The sequence below is a fragment of the Gopherus flavomarginatus genome, chromosome 1, assembly GCF_025201925.1.
Source record: "Gopherus flavomarginatus isolate rGopFla2 chromosome 1, rGopFla2.mat.asm, whole genome shotgun sequence".
NCBI lineage: Eukaryota > Metazoa > Chordata > Testudines > Testudinidae > Gopherus > Gopherus flavomarginatus.
Window position 1 is genome coordinate 41,715,716 of NC_066617.1, and position 14,754 is coordinate 41,730,469.

Genomic DNA, 14,754 nt, shown 5'->3' on the forward strand with positions numbered 1-14,754 from the left:
TAGCTGGAGCAGGTGGAAAAGGCACTTGATACAGTATTTGAATTTTGCAGAAGGTAAGAGAGCAGAGCAGCTCATAAGCTTTTTTATTCTAAGCAATAGCTTTTTAGGGCAGCTGATAGTGAACATTAATTGAGTAATTGGTATTGTAAGATGATCAAGATGCATTTAAGTTGTTAGATTTAGGGCCCATCACCACTTCCAGAACGCTGCTAGCTCAAAGTTCTCTTCTATGCTTACGAGGTGTTGATGTCATAACAGGTTTACCAATTGTCAGTGTGGACAAGACAGTGGTTCTTTAATCAGGTTAGGGAACGGTTTTATGTCTAGGCCTTGAAATCCTGTCCTCCAGAACAAAGTCATGACGTTTCTGTAAAAACTGAGAATGTCTATGAAATAACCAGATGCAACACTACACTCAGTCACGTTGTGTGGCTGATATACATTGCTGGACATTGGAGTGGGGGAGGCTAGAATCTATGGGCTTATTTCATTCCAAAATAAAGCAAGCCACCATCTCATATTAAAGTGGGATATATTGATAATATCGGGTTTCATACAATTTCTTGACAGCAAAAATATTTTACCCAGACATCTTTCATCAACAATACAGCTGGTGTGTGTGTGGGGGGGGTGTCGAGGAGTGGGAAAATGAGACCACTATTATTAAAAAAACAGTTTATTTTTCACAATAAATGTTGAGTACATGCAGATCATATTTACATTTCTCCTTAAGGCAAACAGAAATTGGGTTCTTATTGACCTGAGTTGCCTAGCACCAGTAGAAATAGCAAATAAAAACCTATGAAACTTAGCCTCCCCCTTTGAATCAGCAGTTGTATCACACAAAGTACACTTTCCTCCACGTTCACATTTCTTTTATAAGCTATTCATACTAATGATCCCTATTGCTCTCCTCAGCAATTTTTCTTAGCTTAAGCTCTTTGAGGATTCAGAATTCTGTATATTTCATTAAGGCCTTCTTTTCAACATTGGTTTTTTTTTTTTTCCCAAGAAAGGGTTAAAAAAATAAGGCAGTCTTATATTCACTGATGTTTTAGAAAAAATAAAATTCTTTTGCTTATGTGTCATTGTGCCTGTCCACCTCTACATTTAGAAATCATGGTAAGTTGAGAGGCAAAAGTCCATCTCCAAGCCAATGCAGAAGATGTCGCATGATCCTAATAAGTACTGAGCAGCAGAATGGGTCAACATTTTCCAAATCTCAATGAAAAAAAAAAAACCAGACAGGAAAAATAGAATTGACATTTTTCACAAAACAGTCATTCTGAGATTTGACCAACTGTAGTGCAGGAAGGAATTTTTAAAATTTCCAAAAGTTTGGTGAAATTTAGAGTTTGGAAATGTATTTTAAAAAAATACAGCAACACAAACTTTGAAAAAAATGCATTGAAGTGTTTGTCTCGTTTTTCCTGACTAGCTCTATCCAACATTAACTGCCATTACCTTCCATGAGAGTTGAAGGTATTTTGCTCTCAGCAACTTGCTGGATCAGTCTGAGACCATCTGTATACGGAAACTCTGGGTCTGATCTGGCAAGTTGCTGAGAGCAAAATACCTTCAACTCTCCTCTATTAAAGGACCTGATCCTGTGCCCATTGAAGTAAATGACAAAGCACTTATTTACTTTTAATAACATAAGACCAAGCTCAAGGTGAGAACAAATGGTAGTGGCAAAATGGAACATGACTCCCAACATGTGCATTTCTTAGTGTCTGATGTGCTAAAAGGTTTTCCTTTGGGATGTATTTACTGCCTCTTTTTATGCATGTTGTTTGTTTTTTTAAAGGTTTATCTATGCATGCATAAAATTGCATGGTTTTAGCTACCATTTCCTCTCTCCCTGTACCTCTTCTGGCTGCTCAGTGTTCATCACAAATACCTCTCGGCTAGATACTGGTATTTATAGAGCTTTATATTAAACAATCATTAAAAACCAAGTTGATGAAGCCTTTCAGTTTAAAATGTTTGAGTCAAAAAATAAGTCAGCTGAGCCATCTCTGGGTTTCTTTCCAGTTATTAGCTGCTAAGATCAAATATCTCTTTCCACAGATGTTCCACTTGGCACTGACGCAAAGCAGCACATTGTAGTGGGAGTAACCCTTATGCAAGTATTCAATTTTTAAAGAGATGAGCTTTAATGATAAAAACATGTACAAAGGTTTGTCAATTTCCATTTCCTGCTCCCCTGAGATTATTATGAACTAAACAGCTAGGAAAGTGCAAGAGATGAACACAGCTGAAGAACCCATAGAAGCTTCTAACCAATATCCCAGAGTAACTCATCAGGTAGATGTCTCCTGTGGATATTGTACCTTCTGTCAAGGGATTATTTTTCACAAGAGAATGAGATAATGAGATTTAAAAACGATTCGTTCTGTACACCTAATACTGCCTGTACAATGAGAACAAAATATCTAGCTGCAGGTCAGACGAAGAATAAAAGTATTATTTTCCCCATCCCTATTGTCATGAAGTGACACTGTGCATGTAGCTTTATTTCTAACTCATATCCACACACTGATCCTCCCCCTCCCCGATCACTATGTACATTTTCAATCACTACATCAAAACTATGAAGAAATTACAGAGCTTATAGAATGTTGTAAATCCTCACAATTTCCCCCTGGAAACCAGGACCCTCTACTCCACTATATAAAGTGAGAGCAAGTTATTCAGAAGAGGAAGAAAATACTGTATTATTTAAAATCAGGACCACTTGTGGCTCTATCAGTCCCCTGCTAAAACTCTTACAGCCATGGGTGACCCTGACTGCCACTGCTGCCTCTTGTGCACACCCCTCAGAGTAGGTTTGTTGAGCCTATCCGGCAACATTTTTGTTCCCTCACAATCTGCAGATCATCCACAAATTGGCATCTGCAGGAAGGAAAGAACCAAGAGGGAAGCCAGCACACTCCCCTTGATGCCTTCTGGGCTTGGCTCCAGGGGCTCATACTCCCCTCCATTCATGTAGGAAGAGGAAAACACTTGTCCATTTAGCCTCAGATTGCTTAAGGTGTTAACTATTACTCTATTACTCTGACCCAAGTTAACAATACCTGGTCTAAAAGCACATTCATGAAAACCCTGGTGTTTTGAGGAGTACTTTGATTAAATGAAACCACAAATTTGCACAAAAAGATGACAAAATTTGGATAGAGGTAAGTTTCCAGACAGTCTTGAAATGCTACTTCCAAAGGCACTAGCTTCCTAGTTAGAGTAAAAACACCATTATTCCTTAGAATACACATATAACAGATTACATCCAGTTTGTTTATAAAAAGGTTTGTACAACTGAGTTATCACAAGCATTTACACCCTTCCTGCTGCTTTTGATTTTTGAAGAGATGGTTCATACGGTTACACTGCTGTTTCCTTTGACTCAGGCAGGGGAGATGGCTTGAAGTTTATTACCTCTTTATAGGTAATGCCTGAAAAACAACAGTAAGAGAAAGCATTGCTAGTATGCTCATAAAAGAGTTAGGGTTCAAGTTTTCAAAAGTGGATGCCTAAAATTAGGCAACTAAATAAGTGACCCGATTTTCAGTGTTGCACCTACAACTGGCATTATCTTCAATAGCTGCTGTTGTGCACAGCACATCTGAAAATCAGGCCCTCTCGCTTAGGGGCCTAAATGGGCACCGAAAGCTAAGTGTCAAAGTTTGAGAATCAGGACCAAAACTGAGCCCCCAAATCTCATCAGAAAGAGATGGTCTCTCAGCCTCTGTTAGCAATACGCAGCATGACTACCTTAAGACTACGGCTAGTTGTCAGTCACACACCAGGAGAACATGCTGTGAAAGGCTCCTAATAAAAGGGTAAACCAAAGAAGAATTCAATCATGGACAGGCAGGCAGGAAGCTGTTAGGGAAAAAGGAGCTGAATCCCCACTTTTCTGACTGCCAGCCATCTGGGTGAAGGCAGCCTTAGATTTCCAGAATTGAGCCTGGTATGAATAGTAGCCACTGAGGTCTCTGTCTTGTTTTGTTATGAGACATTCACATACTAAGTATCCAATTCCCCTGTGGAGAGACATCAGTTGCTTCCTTTGCTTGAAGTTTATTTTTAATTCATCATAGTCTGTAAATCAACTTCCTAGTTCCGGTGAGCACAGAAATGCTGCAAGAACATCATCTCTGATGACACTGTAGTATTTCTCATACTGGCCAACGCTAGAAAGTAAGGATGTGAGGAAATGAAAGAAAAACACGAATCTCAGAAACAGCCTGGTTTGCATGATTGGGTGAGGACTAGTAACTTCCTTTTTAGTTTGTTTTTTAAGGGAAAGTTAAATTAACTCAACATTTATATTTATTTAAAAGTTAGCAGTCTCAGGTTTTGTAAATTGTAAAGGTCATTTTAGGAAATTTAAGGGAATTTGGTTTTAAATTTGAGTGACACCAAACAAAGCAGTTAGAAATGGAAGATTAGAAAGAGGACAGCCAGCAGACCCAGCAGCAGAGGGGAAAGAGTAGGTGGAAAAATCAGCAACATTAAAAAAATTATTCACATTAAAAAAATAAAAATATATATATATAAGTAACCAATAATTTGTACAATCTCTCCTGTGTATGGAGGCATATCACTCAAATGTATTAATTATGCAACCACATAACCTACTTTTTATGAAGATGTATCCACTCATGGGACACCTAAGCACAATCAGTAGCTCACTAGGTTCAGGAGACGTATTCTCCTGCTACATTGACAGTAAACAATAATACACAGTGTAAGAATTCAGAAATGCCTCCTTTCTGTACAGTTCAAGGTATCTTTCAGCAGAAAACCAGGAGCTCAAAGTACAAATTGCTACTTCCTCTTCCCCTCTATTTTCAACATTTGTTATGCTAAGGTAATAATTATGACCTGCACTCAGTCACAGGAGCCAACAGCATGCTGAATACTAGTCTTATGTTCCCTTGCATAGGCTAATAACTGTGGTTTGTTGCCAACCTTTGGGAGGCACATGCAGATGGGAGGGTGTTGATAGCTTTGCTGAAGTCTGTTTTAGGAAAGGCAGATTTGTAACAATCCATCATCACTGCTCCCATCCCTGTGATGTATGAAACAGGGAAATGAAAAAAAGTAAACCCAGAACAAAAAGTGAACCCAAATCCTCAATAACTGACTCCCACTCTTCTTTCTTTCCCTCAGAAAAGAGGAAATAATCATTTAAGTTTATTCTATACATAGCAATAAAACCTTGTAATAGTATTCTACAAACAGTATAAATCTAATTATTTTCCACTTTCAAGACACCTCTGGACAGTGAGAATGTTTGATAAAAACCCAGAATAATCCATAAAGATCAGCAGCAACTCCACATCTACCAGCCAGTTCTGCATAACCTCATTGCTAAGCAAGACTGTCCCAAAAAGTAATTTTTATTTCCATTCATAGTATAAATAGCTGCACTGTAAAGAAAATCTCTGGTCATCTAAAGGCATTTCCCATATGGGTCAGGGAAGGCTTGTTAGAACCTTAGCTAATCTTGGGGGGACCGAGAAGGGTGAATTGAAAGAGCTCAGAAAGAGATTTGGTGGAGAATGGGGAAGGGGAGGGAGGGAGGAACACAGATAAAGCATGGGGTGTTTGGGAGGAGCGGAGGAGGCGGAGCAGAGGGGGTGCCCTGGAGAGAGATGGAACTAGCAGAGGGGCAACCTTAGGAGGAGGTACAAGGAGAAATGGGCGCACTGACTCATTTTCTGTTTCTAGACCCCACTGGTGCCTATTTTCTGCCAAGATCAAAACAAGTCATTTTTAAGGAGATAAGTGTTTTTACTTCTCAGCTAGCCCTTCTTAGTCCCTTTTAACCTCCACTCTCACCCCATAATGGACTTACGCTTCCACTCATCCAGTGGCAAATCCATATTGTCAAATGTGTCATCATATTTCTCTGCCTCAGTTTCCTCTTCAGGATCGTGAATTGATTCAAAATAAGGATGCGCTAAAGCTTCTACTGCTGTTATTCTCTTCTCTGCATCTAACACCAGCATCTTCTCCAAAAGGTTTACAGCTGTTCAACACAAGCCAAACAGGACATTCAAATATTGCCACTGAATCCAACTTGGATTTTAAAGCTGTTGTACCATTGTTGTTTTTTAGAATTACAGATGATTACAAAGATGAGTTATTTCATTTCATAGACATCTGCTGTTTGAAGAAGAAAATAAAAATACAAAGTGTTTTGCTGCTGTCAAGTCATATTATTGTGATATTCAATACAAAAACCACTTCAGAATGAGCCAATCCACATGTTCAGTACACTTTCAATCCACTAGTGCAGTCAGATAGCCATGTTACATCTATAACACCGATTTTCTCAGCTATGCAACCACAGTGAAATCCATGGCAATCTTTACATGCATTTCAGTGGGATTTGGATCAGGCCCTGTGTGAGCATATTGAAAAATTCAAAATGTACGGTGCTTACGAAGTATGTTATCTTGAAAACTACCAAATCAAAACCAATTTTCTCTGGAACCTGAAATACTTCTCACTGAGTACTATTTTCATGACAAATTTCAGTTTTCAACCCCTATCTGTTTGTCTTGAACAGTCATTCAGAATAGGGCTTTAAGAATCATTTTTTTAAAATAGGAAAATTATATTATCTATATTTGATTTCTTGCTACTCACAGACCCTGATCCAGCAAAACATTTAAGCATTGGCTGGATCAGGGCCAACAGCATAAACTACTTTTGCTTAAGTTTTTAAGTTCTGCTTATCCAAGGACTAGTCTTGGAAAGTTTCAGTCCTTAAGATGAAAGTTATGAGCAATGGAAAACAAGGGGCTAGAACCCAACCTTAATTACCATAATGCAACCTTAATTATAGCAGCAGCTGCTGCACCTGCTGTAGCATACCGACACAAATGGTAGAAATCCAGACATATTTTCTTACCCAAAGGATTTGCATACTTCAAGATGGCTGCAAAGTCTTTTTTCTGCACCTTTGGGAGGCTTTTGATATAATTTTTTGCCTTAAAAGAAACATGAACATTGGTTAGAAGAGTTTTTCCTCTTTATGTGATAAGATTTAGCAATATGCTTGCTAGGTAAATTTTCATGATTTTTGTGAGAGCATGCTATGCATATGGACACCTTGTTTGCAAGTTTTAAGAAAAAGGAAAGAACAATATCTAAAGGTGATCCTTAATACTGTTTATTACAGCCTGTATATTACTGTATTTAGTTTGGGAAATGTACATGCATCATTATAATTATTTTTTCCCCACTGTGGGTTGATACAAGTTTCTAGAAAAGTAGGTCTTTCTCTTTAAGATATATCCAATGAGTATTTAAAATTTACAGGTATTTTAAGGAATGTTAATGTGCATTTAACAGGGTTTAAACTCTCCAGAGAAGTGTGCACATGGGACCAGGGAAGGCAATGTTAAAAACACAAGAACAAATGTCAGTCTTCTAAATATATTGTATGTATCATCACTGTGCTCTCAATAAAAGTAGTAGCCATTCAGCTAGAGCAGTTGATGTGCCACATATGTAAGAAACTTTAAGCACGTAGGCGTACATATTTCCAAGTGACCATTATTTTTTCACACACCAGTTTTGGGTGATCACCTTCAGATAGGACTCAATTTTTATACATGTTAAGCACCTGCAGCTCTCATTAACCTCAGCTGAAATTGTAGGTGCTCAAGACTTCTAAAAAAAAAGAAAAATCAGGCTCCAGAATCTCAGGTTGGGTATTCATAATTAATGAACACTTTTGAAATGTAGGCCATTAGCTTATTGCAATGTACTTAATTTAAAACTATTTGATAATTGTGTTTAACTAAATAAACTAAACTAATAAGGTTTCCAGAAAGTTCTTGAATATTTTTATGATGAGATTCAGAGAACAGCTTTCCATTAAGTTTTCTTGCATTTGAAACTAGGACAAGCAGAATATTAGCAGAATGTCAATCAGTTTACTCACATCTTGACTCTGTAGTTTCTGAACAAAATCTTGAGTTGGTGTGCCTGTTATCTTCATTATTTCTGTGAGCTGGTCCAGATCTGAATACTAGATGTCAGGAATCAAGTCTTTGTACAGTGACAAAATTAAAAGCCCTACAAAAATTATGCAGTTTCCTTGCCAATGGAGATCAAAGCAGAACACACAACATAAAGGTGAAATGAGAAACTTTACATTTGTGTAGCTCAAGGTTCTGTGTTTCTTTTGCAAAAGTTGAGGACACCAAAACACCTAAAGTCAAGTATATTCCAACTTTATGGGCCAGATAATGTCCTCTTCCTTGGATAGTTGATACTTGTGAAGTTTTCAATGGATTGTGTGATTGGAGCTGGGGTTTAGCCCCGTTAGCCAGGGTGTTTTGGAGTAAAAAGTATGGGGGGATAGCTCAGTGGTTTGAGCATTGGCCTGCTAAACCCAGGGTTGTGAGTTCAATCCTTGAGGGGGCCATTTAGGGATCTGGGGAAAAAATCAGTACTTGGTCCTGCTAGTGAAGGCAAGGGGCTGGACTCAATGACCTTTCAAGGTCCCTTCCAGTTCTAGGAGATAGGTATATCTCCTATTATTATCCTGTAGGCCTTCATGACTATGATAGCGGCCTGGAAAGCCAAGCTCACCACCATATTTTGTCCTACAGGGCCATCCCCTACTTTTCCTGTTTCCACCATCACACCATGCCATGGGGAGGAGAGGTTGGAGTTCCAGGAGACATATACTCCAAAAATAAACCTGGTCAGCAAGTCCTTCAGTTCTCGGTTTACCTTGCCACTGGAAATGATCTTGTTGGCTAAAAGTGTGTGCAAGTTGGTGCACAACTACTCGTTCACTTTAAACAAATTCTCATACATTCTTCAACAGTCTAACAAGTTCTGCGGTTATGGGAGAATGGAGAAAGTGACAGGTGATGGACATTGCTGGGACTCATAGTCATGAACCTGAATGCAGGCAGGTCAAGACTTTGGTCACTCTGCATTGACCTGAGGTGATAACGTAGTCCAGCAGCATCTTGATCGACTTGTCTGCTCTATTCAGGGACAGTACCACCGACCTCAATACAAGGAGGGGGACTCAAGAAGGTGCCCTAATAATTGCTCATCTTGAACAGCCCTGACCAGTTTACCATGGCTGGAGGGTGGCCCATCATGTGGTCGAAATTCAAATATGCTTTGAAAAGTTCCTTTTTGTCTCAATGTTGTGACATGGAATGTCTGTACATTCCTTGACTGTCCAAACCAAACTGATCATCCTGTCAGGCAGACTGCTCAGGTTGCTCAACAGCCTAGAAGATACGTATTGACACTGCAGCACTGAGCAAGATGCAACTTGCTGATGAGGGTCAGTTGATTGAGGAGAGTGCTGGGTATACTTTTCTTCCACAAAACAAGCCATACAATGCAGGAATAAGCTTTGCAACCAGAAAGGATCTTGTCTCTCATTTGGAGAACATATCCACTGGTATAAATGATAGATTGATGAAGCTTCAACTACCCAAAGAGGCAGATGTTATGCTTCACTGATTATTGCTTATGCACCAACAGTGACTAACACTGAAGGAGGAATTTTATTTTGAACTAAATTACCTGATCCGATTGGCTCCCTGTGAAGAAAAGTTGATTGTTTTAGGCAACTTTAATGCTCGTGTTGGCCTTGATGACTATGTGGCATGGTGTACTTGGCAAACATGGCATCAGGATGAACAGCAATGGCCTACTTCTGCTAAGGACAGATGCTGAGCACCATCGAAATATTGAAAACACTATCGTCTGACTCTCCCAACAAATATAAAACAATCTGGATGCACCTTTGCTCAAGTCATTGGCATTTGATTGACTAGGTGTTGGTCCGACAATGGGACCTACAAGATGTGTGCATAACTTGGGTATTACATGGAGCTAACTGTTGTACTAACCACTGTCTTGTTCCAAAGCTTTCCCTCACTATTTGGCCAAAAATGTGTAAAAAACCATCAGTCAAGCTTATAAATATAGCTTGGCTCAATGATCTATCAATTGCCGAACAATTTTCAACACAGCTAACTACTCTTTTAGAAATTCTTCCAATGATCAGTGATGACATAACTGCTGAATGGGTATCCTTGCGTGACACAATCGATAACACTGTCATGAATTGTGTTGGACATACGAAATGCCATCATGCAGACCGGTTTGATGAAAATGGTAATAAAATATTGAATCTCCTTGATGTCAGGTGACAAGTCCATGCTGTGCTCTTAGCTGACGCACTCTATGGGTTGAAATAGGCCAGATATAGGGCAGCCTGCAGTACACTCCAGTCCAAACTCTGCCATACGCAAAATATGTGGTTTGACCATAAAGCAGAGGAATCACACACTCTTGCTGATAAACATGACTCCAAAGGTTTCTATGAGGCAGTCAAATCTGTGTATGGCCTACCCTATCTATCTTGACACCACTACCAAGTGCTGATGGTGAATCTCCTACCACAGATCGCACTGCCATCCACGAATGGTGGCACGAAGATTTTAGTGAACTACTTACTTGTTCATCTACTGTTTCTGATGAGTCACTAAATAATGTCTAGAAACACCCCACATCTACTGCACTTGCCAATCCACCCACATGAGCCAAGGTGTTAAAGGCTTTTCAAGTAAGGAAAAATAATAAATTCCCTGGCCCCAATGTCATTCCAGTTGAGGTTTTCAAACACAGAGAAAATCTTCTCATTGACAAGCTCTTCAAATTTTTCTTACACGTCCGGCTTCAAGAAATTACACCATAACAACTGAAAGATGCCAACATTGTCACTATTTATAAGTGTAAAGACTCAAACAGCGACTGTGGTAACTACTGAGGTATCTCTTTGCTCTCTGTGGCCAGCAAGATTCTTGCATGGATCCTCTTGAACCACTCCTGACCCAAATCATCGACAACATCCTAGCTGAGTCACAGTGCAGCTTTCATGCTCAGTGGAGCACTGCTGACATGATCTTCATTATGTGACTATTACAGGAAAAATGTCACAAACAGCACCAATCTTTATACATCTTACAAACTGCTTTGTTATGACAGCTTGTAACTTTGGCCTCACCATCAGCTGAATGAAAACTGAGATTATATATTAGCCAGCTCCTCAACAACATTACCAAGATCCATCCATAAGGTTGGAAAGTTTTATGCTGTAAGCTGTCAAACAGTTTACATATCTTGGCAGCATACTGAACAACAAAGCTATAGTCAACCATGAAGTGGCTGTGCAAATTAAGTCAGCCAGCACTACATATGATCGCCTCTATCACCAAATCTGAAAGCAACCTGGAATCTGTCAACAGACAAAAATCAAAGTCTATAATGCTGTTGTCCTCATGACATTGCTCTATGAGTGTGAAACATGGACCTGTTATTGATGACACATTAAAAAGCTTGACAATTTCCATTTGCAACACCTATGGTGATTGCTGTACATGACATGGCAGGACTGAGTTTCCAACACCGAAGTCCTGGTGAAAGCTAGTTCACTTGGCATCAAGGCTCATGTGATCCGCATTCAATTGAGATAGGCAGGCCATGTAATTCAAATGCCTGAGACCCATCTATCAAAACAAATCTTATACTCTGAATTAAGCTTCGGCAATTGTAAGCATGGAGGGCAGATGAAACTCTTCAAAGACACTGAAACAAAAACTGTGCAAAATGAACATTTCTTACTCGCCCTTTGAGCAACCAGCGACTGATCATACTGCATGGTGCCACATCATAAGGGTGGGTGGCCACGACTTTGAGAAGAATCATGGGAGCAGCTGGAAGCACAGTGCCAGACACAAAAACAATGTGCAGCTCAATCAACACAATTAGGCAAATAGTTCTGTGGCCAGTGTGGTAAATGTTGTTTTTCCTGAATTGGTGTATGGAGTCACACAAAGACCCATTAGTACAAACTATGATTGTTGACATCATCCTCGAAGCTGAGGTGACCAGCTGATTATCATCATAGGTAGCTTCCTGACGGCAGCTGGTTGAACTATTTTGAAAATTTGAAATTTTGACAAATATTCCACAAAATGTTATTGCAGCTTTTTAAAAGTCATTCCCCCCCGCCCCTTGCTCCATTCCAAACCGAGATTTCCTGAGACAACCTGGGTGGGATAAGGCAAGTAGTCCCTGACCTTATGTTTCCTAAGGAAGTATAGCTTACTCAGCACAAGCATTATCTTTTCCAGGGATTCCAGCAGGTTCCCAGGGGCTGATGCCATAGAAAGCAGCCCTTGTCTGGTGTTGCTCCTCTTTGCCTATTGATTTTGCAGAGCTCCAAATACATGATCACACATTCAAATGCCTGTAGAGTCAGAGGGAGATGATGGATGAAACTGAATAGCTTTTACAAATGATGTTAAAAAATGATTTGATATAAAATTTGCAACAGAATTTATTTATGGAACTAAAACAAAAGAACTAAAAATTATATTTCTTGCTTTGCTTACCTGAAAAGGACTAGAATGAGATTGTGTTCTCCTTGCAACAGCTAACATAGGTTCACAGATTTTAAGGTCAGAAGGGACCATTATGATTAACTAGTCTGACTTCCTGCATAACATAAGCTGTAGAACTTCATCCAATACCGTCTGCAATATTCATCTCCTAAGATTATTAAAATACTGGTTTTCCCACTCCTGAATTTCTGGTGCAGCTTGAAATTGTGACTCACTTTTTTCCTTGTGTATGCATAAACGTTACATAAGTATCCTCAAGGCCAGCACAGCCCAAGCAATAATACTGGTTAGTTAACTGCTGCCCATAAGCCAGTAGGAAAAGATATTTTTGTATTTTGTTGTTAACAAGGGACGCATACTTGAACGTAATTAATTTAAAAAATTGTGTTAAAAATGGTTTCAGATACTGCAGCTGCACTAGTCCCCTCGTCTCATTTTTGTGGTTTTGCAATCTCCATTCTTCTATTTTGAAGTGTTTTTCTCACATAATAAAGGGACAATAAGACACAAAGAAGCAAACTAGAAACATATTAAAGCCCCAAAATCTTATGCTTAACTTTAAGCATGTATGGTAACTGCTGGCAGAACCCGGGCCTTAATGAATACATATCCAAGGGAAGGAGTGAAACTGGTTATACACAAGCCCTCTCAAATAAACAAAACAGAAAAAAAGTAGACAATTTTCCCTCTAATTCCTGTTCAGCAATATTAATTTTAAGAGTTACTTGTAACAATAGTAGGTCAAAAATGTCTATACTGAAGTGGGATTTTTAATTTTTTTAAGTTGACTTAAGTTTTAAGTTCTCAGCAATGAATGATACGACTCTATTTTAAATATGGAGAACCTTCCTAACCAGATCCTAACAATTCTGGATAAAATCTTGAGAAATGTGCGCCCCAAACCTGAGGCCCATATGTAAACTGGGCTCTGTATGTACCCATAAGGTTGAGTGTTGACACAACACCAGGTCTGTGTGCACACTCCTGAACCAGGGTGCCTGTTATTGAAGATTTTGCATAGAACCTCCCACCTGAGAATCCGAGAGTGCTTTGTAACATTAATGATTCAATGCTTATATCTTTGTAGTGAAGCAGCTCAGTAATATTAGTCTAATTTACAGATGGGTAAACTATGGCACAAACACCCAGTAATTTGCCCAGGATTTAAAAGAAGGTGAAATTTTACAGGGGAGAGAATTAATTGACCATTGTTTTAAATCTCTATGAAACCACCTTATTGTGACACACAAATACTGACACGCTTTTCATATCTTTCTGCCAGGAATTCATCATGAAAGGATACGATCATTTCCTTTGAACAGTGGCCTCCCTGTTATCATTTCTGCCATAATACAGCCCACTGACCAAATGTCAACTGAAATAAAAAAAATAAACATAAAGAAAAATCAGTAACATTAAGTTGCTGAATTATATTTTTAAATCCCCTCACAAATGTATGGTTAAAATAAAGTTTCAGTTATACTTCTTTAAAGAAGCATATTAATATAGTTGATCCTTTATACAGAAAATAAATGTCTACCAAAAGCAAGCTGCAATAATGTAACTGGTGTTCATGACCAGGACACTGGAGAGGGTAGCTCCTCAATACCAAGCTGATGCATACAGGAAGTAATTCTTCCAGTCATTTAGGAAGGGACTACAGCTACCTTCATGCTTCTTTAGTACTCCTTCTTTGCCGAATGGTTTGCCCTTCCATTTAGAGTTAGGATACATGCAGAAGGATTACAGCATGTAGCAAGGGTAGAGCTCGCTACCACCTGTGTCCAAACCCAGACTGCCTTTTTCTCTCTCTACACTGGAGTTTAATTTCTGAAAATTGACAACAAGAAAGGATTACCGAAATTTTTTAACCGCAGGGAACTTGCTCTTAATTACATTACTGTTTTACATTTTCACTAGGGCTGTCAAGCGATTAAAAAAATTAATCATGATTAATTGCACTATTAAACAATAATAGAATACAATTTGTTTAAATATTTTTTGATGTCTTCTACATTTTCAAATATATTGATTTCAATTACAACACAAAATACAAAGTGTACAGTGCTCACTTTATATTTATTTTTTTTTACAAATATTTACACTGTAAAAAACAGAGTATTTTTCAATTCACCTAATACAATTACTGTAGTGCAATCTTTTTATCATGAAAGTTGAACTTACAAATGTAGAATTATGTAGAAAAACCCCTGCATTCAAAAATAAAACAATGTAAAACTTCAGAGCCTACAAGTCCAATCAGTCCTACTTCTTGTGCAGCCAATCACTC

General features: G+C 38.7%; 1 protein-coding gene across 3 annotated transcripts in view; it reads right to left on the minus strand.

The window, feature by feature from the left end:
• Window positions 1-660: 660 nt before the first annotated feature.
• Window positions 661-14,754, minus strand: part of MAPK12 (mitogen-activated protein kinase 12) — an 80,312-nt gene continuing 66,218 nt past the window's right edge. The window contains exons 8-12 of one of the 3 annotated variants that reach the window (XM_050936340.1): window positions 13,768-13,839; window positions 7,961-8,040; window positions 6,923-7,001; window positions 5,861-6,034; window positions 661-3,449 (exon numbers count right to left, since the gene is read on the minus strand). In XM_050936340.1, coding sequence (XP_050792297.1) covers window positions 3,379-3,449; window positions 5,861-6,034; window positions 6,923-7,001; window positions 7,961-8,040; window positions 13,768-13,839 — 476 coding nt within the window. In that variant the 3' untranslated portion in view covers window positions 661-3,378. Of the gene's footprint in view, window positions 3,450-3,498; window positions 4,191-5,860; window positions 6,035-6,056; window positions 6,172-6,922; window positions 7,002-7,960; window positions 8,041-13,767; window positions 13,840-14,754 lie in introns of those variants that run through there. The other 2 variants (XM_050936339.1, XM_050936341.1) reach the window with 2 other exon arrangements.